The sequence below is a fragment of the Malania oleifera genome, chromosome 8, assembly GCF_029873635.1.
Source record: "Malania oleifera isolate guangnan ecotype guangnan chromosome 8, ASM2987363v1, whole genome shotgun sequence".
NCBI lineage: Eukaryota > Viridiplantae > Streptophyta > Magnoliopsida > Santalales > Ximeniaceae > Malania > Malania oleifera.
This window is the reverse complement of record NC_080424.1, coordinates 75,920,853-75,929,888: the sequence shown is the minus strand read 5'-3', so window position 1 is coordinate 75,929,888 and position 9,036 is coordinate 75,920,853. Positions and strand designations below refer to the sequence as shown.

At 39.3% G+C, this 9,036-nt stretch overlaps 1 protein-coding gene across 1 annotated transcript; it reads left to right on the top strand.

Moving 5' to 3' along the window:
* Window positions 1-5,973: 5,973 nt before the first annotated feature.
* Window positions 5,974-7,643, top strand: LOC131162735 (transcription factor RSL3). The gene is made up of 5 exons (XM_058119340.1): window positions 5,974-6,699; window positions 6,842-7,096; window positions 7,204-7,269; window positions 7,366-7,431; window positions 7,551-7,643. Exons 1-5 carry the CDS (start codon window positions 5,974-5,976, stop codon window positions 7,641-7,643), a joined length of 1,206 nt encoding a protein of 401 aa, XP_057975323.1.
* Window positions 7,644-9,036: the final 1,393 nt, after the last annotated feature.

The window sequence follows — 9,036 nt, the reverse complement described above, 5'->3', positions numbered from 1 at the left end:
TAGAGGAAGAAAATGGCTCTGTGGAGAGAAGGGGAAGAGAAAGAGATGTTCAATATATTATATGCTCGAAGTAAAAACACCGTCTCCAAAAGAAACATCAAACTATTTTTATAAATTGCTTACCTATAGTAAAATAAAAGCACCCAGTTTTAGACTTCAATGCCTATTTTTAATTTGCTGTGATACTTCTTGTAGGGTAGCAAGTGTTTAACCAACCTTCCTGTTAAAATATCAACCCCGAATATCTTTGTAAATAAAATACAAATTAGGAAAGTGGGTAATTATGGGGGATTTGATATTATTCAATAGGAAATCGTTTCCTTGTTTAGAATAGGTAATTGTATCATATATTGGATTGTACATAAGAACAATATAATGAAGAAATATTTTTTTTCCAATCGTTTCTTCTTTCATGGTATCAAAGTTAGGGTTTCTTAAACTCAACTAAACGATGGCTGATAGCAGAGGCTCTACCTCCTCTGCCAACATCACCGGCGACTCAAAGGTTATGTCCGGTGGGGGTACGAATGATAACACAGTCTTTCCACTCTCATTGGAAAGACTAAACGGAAAAAATTTCCGTGAATGGGCTTAGTCCATGAAACTGGTGATTGAGGGAAAAGGAAAGCTTGGTTATCTTACCAGTGAGCAAAGGAAACCAGACCCTTCCGATGTTGTAGCCTTGCAAAGATGGAGGTCCGAAAACTCCATGGTCACGGCTTGGCTCGTCAACTCGATGCAACCATCAATCGGAAAAATTTATTTGTTTTTGTCGGCGGCGAAGGAGGTCTAGGAAGCCGTACGTGATAAGTACTCCGATGTCGAAAGTTACTCACAAATCTTCGAAATCAAAACCCGATTGTGGCAGATGAGGCAAGGTGAGAGAGGTATTACCGAGTATTTCATGGTGATGAGTTATCTCTAGCAAGAGCTTGATCTGAGCATCGACAAGGAGTGGGAGTGCTCCAGCGATAGCATGTGATACTGAAGGAGGCTCTAAAACGAGAGGGTCATCGAGTTTCTTTCTAGCCTGACTCGAGAGCTCGACGACGTGAGGGGACGGATCCTTGGCCGACGACCTCTCCCTTCAACCCGAGAAGTCTTCGCAAAGGTCAGGAGGGAAGAGAACAAGAGGCGAGTGATGTTGCGGCCTCAAAATGAATCTGCTGGGCTGGACCCGGCTGTACCTGTATCTGCCCAAAAATTAGATGGTCTGCACGCTGGGCCGGATGCCTTAGCTCTTACATTAAAAGGCCCAGGAGGACCTAGTCAATGACCACAAAGAGGAAAAATATGGTGTGAACATTACCGAAAAACAAGTCATTCAAAAAATACCTGTTGGGAGATTCATGGAAAACCGGCAGATTGGAAACCGAGACAATACCAAAAAAATCATGGGTACCAGGCCAACACTGGCGGATCAACTGAAAGATCACAAGAAGAGAATAACAATACCCCATCCAACAATGCATTCAGTCCTGAACAGTTGGATCAATTATATAAGATGATTTCATCAATGCAAACATCGGGTCAGTCTTCCTTTGGTTCCCTAGCTCATCGAGGTAATCATCTTTCAGCTTTAAAAACCACATCTTGTTACAAATGTCCTTGGATAATTGATTTGGGTGCATCCAATCATATGACCGGGTCTTATCAATATTTTTCATCCTACTTACCATATGCTGGGAATTTGAGGGTAAAAATTGCAGATGAATCTCTCTTACCAGTTGCTGGAAAAGGAAGTATTCGCATATCTGATTCCTTAACTTTACAATCAATCTTACATGTCCCCAAGTTATCGTGCAATCTATTATCTATCAGTCAATTAACAAAAGACTCGAATTGTTTCGCTAAATTTGTTTCCTCTCATTGTGTTTTTTAGGACCTATCATCGGGGAAGATGGTTGGCATTGCTAAATCGTATAAGGGACTCTACTACTTTGAGGAGGCAAGTTTGAGTGAACTATGTAATACTGCAATTTGTGATTCTGCATCTACTTCTCGAAATAGTGAACTTTTGTTATGGCATTCACGGATGGGTCATCCCAATTTTCAATATTTAAAACGTTTTTTTCCTTCTCTTTGTTCAAATAAAATGGCTTCTGAGTTTCGATGTGAAGTATGTGAGCTTGCTAAACATCGTCGTACTTCTTTTCCATCATCCATATACAAACCATCTTGCTCATTTGTTATGTTTCACAATGATGTATGGGGTCTCTCACGTTCCCTAAATCGCACCAATACAAAATGGTTTGTCACCTTTATCGATGACTATACTCGTCTTTGTTGGGTCTACTTATTGAAAGACAAAACTGAAGTTCGCTCCATTTTCATCAATTTCCATACCATGATTCATACACAATTCCAGACTCATATTTAGATCCTACGTACTGATAATGGTATGGAATATTTCAATACCATCCTGGGAACTTATCTTCAAGATCATGGAATTGTTCATCAAAGTTCTTGTGTGGATACCCCTCAAAAAAATGGGGCTGTTGAATGAAAAAATAGACATATACTTGAAGTAGCCCGAGCTTTAATGTTTACTACCCACATGAAACATTATTTTTGGGGCGATGCCATCTTAACAGCCACACATCTCATTAATCGAATGCCAAGTCAAGCACTCTCATTTGTCACCCCTCTTCAGAAATTTCAGGAAACCTTTCCTACCTTCAACTCCCTTCCAGTCTCCCACTGAAAATTTTTGGTTGTACTGCTTTTGTTCATGTCCATGCACACCATCCCGATAAATTGGATCCTCGTGCCATTAAATGTGTCTTCCTTGGTTATTCACCTACCCAAAAAGGCTACAAATGCTATGATCCGGTCTCAAAATGACTATTCGTTAGTCTTGATGCCACTTTCTTTGAAACCACTCCTTATTTCCCAAAGCCTTCTCTTCAAGGGGAGAAATGGAGTGAAGATCGGTTCTTTGATCCTTTTACTACTAAATCTGCGGTTACTCCAGTTACTCCATTCCCTGACCCATCTATTGAGTCTTCCATTACATTACTTCCCTACTCGCCAAACACAACTGAACACTTACCCTCAATGGGAGATGCAGGAGAGCAAAACAACACAGACATGCTGGTTTACTCAAGAAAGCCGAAAACAAAGGAGAGGGAGAATCTCATACTTGAGAAACTAAGAGCGTTGGAACCGGTGATGGCTTCGAATAATCATGAACCCTTGACTTCTCCTGATCTGGTAATTGAGTCTTCCTCTGATAATTCTGCACCTGATGATATCAATCTACCCATTGCAATCAGAAAACAAACCAGGTCATGTACTCAATATCCTTGGTCAAAATACATGTCTTATAAAAGCTCGTCTACAAGATATCGTGCATTTGTCTCTAATCTTGACAAGATTAAAGTGCCAAAAAACATTCAGGAAGCTCTAGAAATACCAGAATGGAGAGAGGCAGTCATGGAAGAAATGCGAGCCCTAGAAAAAAATGGAACTTGGAAGTTGACAAATCTACCGAAAGGGAAGAAGCCAGTGGGTTGTAAATGGATTTTCACAGTGAAATGTAAATCTAATGGAACAGTTGAAAGATATAAAGCCAGACTTGTTGCAAAAGGCTTTACACAGACCTACGACATTGACTATACTAAGACATTTGCACCAGTGGCAAACTTAAATACAGTTCGGGCTCTCTTGTCTCTGGCAGCCAATTTAGATTGGCCACTACAACAACTTGATATTAAAAATGCTTTCTTAAATGGAGAATTAGAAGAGGAAGTTTACATGACTATACCACCAAGATTCAGTAGAACAGGTGAAGAAAACAAAGTGTGTAAACTAAAGAAATCGTTATATGGCCTCAAACAATCTCCAAGAGCGTGGTTCGACAGATTCGCAAAGGTACTAAAGAATCAAGGGTATCGACAAGGGCAATCAGACCATACACTATTCTTCTAATAGTCTGAAGGAAGCAAGAAAACAATTCTAATAGTGAATGTTGATGATATAATCCTTACTGGTGATGATACTGTAGAAATGGAGAGATTGAAGAAGGTTCTGGCTACTGAATTTGAAGTTAAAGACTTGGGACAGATGCGGTATTTTTTGGGCCTGGAAGTGGCAAGAATGAAAAAGGGGATTAGTGTTTCTCAGCGAAAGTATGTTACTAACATCCTAGTTGAAACTGGCATGCTAGGGTGCAAAACCAGCGAAACCCCAATAGAAACAGTAAAGAGGGTTGAAGATTGTGGAAAACCAGTAGAAAAGGAGAGGAATCAGAGATTGATTGGCAAACTAATCTACTTATCACATACTAGACCAGATATTGCATTTGCAGTCAGTGTAGTAAGTCAACACATGCATTCACCAAAGGAAGTTCATTTCGATGTTGTATACAAGATCCTTAGATATCTCAAGGGATCCCCGAGAAGAGGACTCTTCTTTAAGAAATGTGAAATCAAGGAAGTAGAGATCTATATAGATGTAGATTGGGCAGGATCAGTGGAAGATAGAAGGTCCACCACAGGATATTGTACATTCGTCTGGAGAAATCTTGTGACTTGGAGAAGCAAAAAATAGAAGTGGTGGCTCGTAGTAGTGTTGAAGCTGAATTCAGGGTAGTCACTCAAAGGATTTGTGAAGGATTGTAGTTACGAAAACTATTAGAGGAATTATGGGTACTGATGAACCTTCCTATCAAACTCAGCTATTAGCATCTCTCTTAATCCAGCCCAACATGACAGGACTAAACATGTGGAGGTAGACAGACACTTCATCAAAGAAAAAATTGAAGAAGGAATTATAAGTATGACTTATGTACCAACCAAGGAACAAACTGCATATATCCTCACTAAAGGCTTGGGACGACAAAGCTTTGATGATCTTATTAGCAAGTTGGAGATGATTAATATTTATGATCCAACTTGAGGAGGAGTGTTAAAATATCAACCCCGAATAGCTTTGTAAATAAAATACAAATTAGGAAAGTGGGTAATTATGGGGGATTTAATATTATTCAATAGGAAATCGTTTCTTTGTTTAGAATAGGTAATTGTATTATATATTGGATTGTACATAAGAACAATATAATGAAGAAATATTTTTCCAATGCTTTCTTTTTTCACTTCCTAATTGCTTGGACTTTCAATATGTTGGGTGCTTGTCATGTGGCGCTCTTTTTTTGCATTTCTTGGTCAACACAATTTTTGTTTATATCCGGGCAGGTTTGGGTTGATTAGTTCGCGCCAGAAGTTTTTCGTTATGTTTTGTGTGTGTTCCATTTTGATTTTCTTCGTATAATGTTGCTGATAGATAGGCATGCAAGAAAATAAACAGAACTGTGGAAGTAACATTTGTCCAACCAACTCAAATTGTGCAGGCAATTAGAGTTTAGACTTCGCTGTGCACCAGTGCATGTCAATTGGGTTCATGGTAAGTTCAAGCAAACGGTGCACTGCTCAGAATTAGATGAGGCCATGAACTTACGATGTTGGGTTTTTTGAGTATTTTAAAGAATGTCAGACTCAGCCCTCCCACGATCTCGCCGCCCTCCATCAGCTGCATTCTGTTTTTTAATAGACCAGCAGAATTTCATCTGCTTATTATAATGAAGAAAGCCTTCCCCCACGTTCTCCCAATTCCAAGCAGTGCTTGTTTTCTTCCTCTCATTTCCCCTGACCACATTGCCTTTTAGCAGCTAACTAATCATGTTTAAGTAAATATCAATGATTGTTTATCACTCTGATTGCCTTTTTGGCAAGTCCAAGATGTTTTAAACCCTTCGAATCCCTTGTGTTATTTTATTCCATCAGTACATGAACTTGGCCCCTCTGAGCTGTCCTTGGCCTGTTGCTGGCTCTCTCCCCATCTAGACTCCTGACGAGATTAGCCAGTTACAGAGAATTAGAACCTACCCTGGATTAATGATTTGGAGTTTGACAATTTCAATATGCTAATGAAGTCAATTCCGAGTAACATTCTTAGAAGCTCTTGGGTATAAATATGTTTTCAATTTTTGATCCTCCCAACCGTGTTCTTCGAGTTTCTGTTAGCAGCAGTACTAACAGTACAGAGAAGTTCCAAAACCTCCCCATTGTAAGAGGTAGCTGGATGGAGCCAGTGGAAGCTTTTCCTGATGAAGAATGGAGCTGCCTTGGTGGAATGTTCACCACTGAAGACACCGGTTTCGCAATGCAGTTACATGATGAGGGTTTAAGCTTGGCAACCACATCAACTTTTTGGCCAACTCCGGAGGCTAATACGAGCACCGGTGAGGTTGATGGTAACTTACATTTTTGTTTAGACACTGTCTACTCTAATGTGTACTACTCCCCCAATGATGGTAGTCACGGAAGCTGTAACAATAATGTTCTTCTTCCCGTTCCGAGCCACGAAGAGTACCACTTCAGTGATTCTAGTTATATTCCAGTAACAATTAACACTCCTGAGCCCAGGGATTTTTGTGTAATGGGCGAAAAGAATACCATCTCATCGGTCCCGGTTTTTGCTGATGAGATGATAGAAGAGGCTATTGGTTTGAATGAAGGGTTGAGCAATGACAAAGTGGAGGAGTTGACTGATCAGGCAGCTGAAATTGTCGCTGTTTCCAGCAAGGAATTGAGGCTCAGAAGGAAGTTCGATAAGACCGAATCACACACAGAAAGAGAAGATAAGATGAGCATTGATTCCTTCCAGAGCCCGAATAAGAGATCCCGGATTTCCGGAGATGTAAGTATAACAAATCCAGTACTTGATTTATGATGAAGCATGGGCGTACATGCGCCTGCGCACACATACAAAAAAGTACTAAGTTCTCAGCTCTTCTTTTTGCAATTTTATGATGATCCCTTATAAGAAGTAGTAAATGCAGGAGCAGAGACGCAAAAAGAGCATGCAGTCCATAAAACAGAAGCTGTCTTCAGATGGCAAGGATGAAGAAGAGACTCATACCGAAGCCAATGTACAGACTTCAAGTTCTTCCAGCTCGGAGGATGATTCTAATACTTCTCAGGAGCTGAACGGAGCAGCAACCGCAGACTCCAAAGGCTTTGCAGCTGTCAACTTGAACGGGAAAACCAGAACCAGCAGGGGGTCTGCAACTGATCCCCAGAGCCTCTATGCAAGGGTAACTACAAAACCCTCTTCTTGCACATTAAAACTCTCTGCGCTGAACCTGCATTATGGAAGTTCTCCCGTGGTTTTCACTGATCTCTTCACATTTCAATCATGCAGAAAAGAAGAGAGAGAATAAATGAAAGGCTGAGGATCTTACAGAACCTTGTCCCTAATGGAACTAAGGTAACTAGCATTACTTCACCTCCAAAGTTATCTGATCTTCAGCAATTCACCATTGGTTTTTCAAAATATTGTTTCTAAAGTTGATGGGAATGGCAGGTAGACATCAGCACAATGCTTGAAGAGGCAGCTCATTATGTGAAGTTTTTGCAGCTTCAAATTAAGGTAAGAGCCAAAATGTCTTTCCCTGAAATGTGCCTTATGTTCTTACTTCTGATCTGTTTTTGCCTTTGCTTTGTTTTTTACGTGATGGGCGTTGGCTGATTTTGTGTTTGTGTTTGCAGCTGTTGAGCTCTGATGAGCTGTGGATGTATGCTCCCATTGCTTACAATGGAATGGGCATCGGTCTCAACCAGAAAATATCTTCACTTCTCTGACTTCAAGAGAGCTGCTTGGAGTTTTTCATCTAATTGCTTATTTATTCCCCACAAAAATGAGAGAATTAATTACTTTATTATGTATATTGCTAACTTGTAATGGATTAAAATATGAGTAATAAAATTGCATTTTGAATCACGAGGAGTAATTTGACCTGTTTTTTTATTTGATCTGACAAGTCCCTCGTGATACCTTTACCATTATTCATGCTCCAAGCACATGTTAAATGGAAACTACATATGAACCTAGACAAATTCCCAACCCATTCCTCAACCAACAAATGTTATATAGAATTTACGTATACCAGATAACTATATTGATAAATGTATTTTGGGATTGTTTGGGACAGCGTAATCTTTTTTCGATACGGATCAGCTGCTTAGATCACTGTTAATTGTTGGAAATGGGTCTAATTTATTTGAGAAACAATGCATATTCTGTAGAAACAATGCATGTTCACTAATTTCGTTAGAGTAGTTTTAAACACATTATAACATAGGTTTCAAGCTAACATGAGTCTTTATGCAAAGTGACTTGTGCTCATAATAGACTATTGATGTAACGATCTACTTATTTTCTATAATTTTTTTTTCTTTTAAATAATAAAATATAATATCAACATATCAAATCCAGTAAATCATAATCAACCTGAACCCGTGAATACCAGGGATGTAACAAACACACAAAACGGAAGCCTAAATAGCAGGAAACATAAAATCATAATACCATAAACACAAAACCATCCATCTCAACACTAGAGTTACTACATCCATTGTATTTAGGTATATACATCCCAAAAAGAAAGTCCTAACGACATTTCCCACAAAATCCATCTGTCCCCACCAAAACTTACACTTCAAAGAGGACAAATCAATCTCAGCAGAACTTTACCCACTCTCTTATCAGGAGCTCCTGAAATGTTCATATAATTCTGAGTGAGACACCTCTCAGTAAGGGAAAATAATGTGTGGCAACATGAGTATTTGTGTGTTATACATATAATCATATACATAAACATATCCAGTAAAATTGTATGTATCATATCTGGGAAAACATATATATGCTCATTTAAAAGCAGAATATAATGGATTTCTACAAGCATAATTCATCTCATAACATAATAATAATAATACGAAAATAATCCTGGCAGGTTAGCTGGATGTTGTCATATATTACCCCCACATGACTGGGTTGTGTGGCCCGAAAGTGAGACTTGACAATGGTTGGCCGACCACTATCAAGTCAAAAGTACAGTCTGTAAGTCTAATGGGTCTACCAGACCTGGTGCGTACACCAAGGGCGCTCACACTTCTTAAAACCACATCAACTATCCATCCTTATGCTACTCCGTACAGCAACGTTAACACAATATTGTGATGATCACGAGCACAT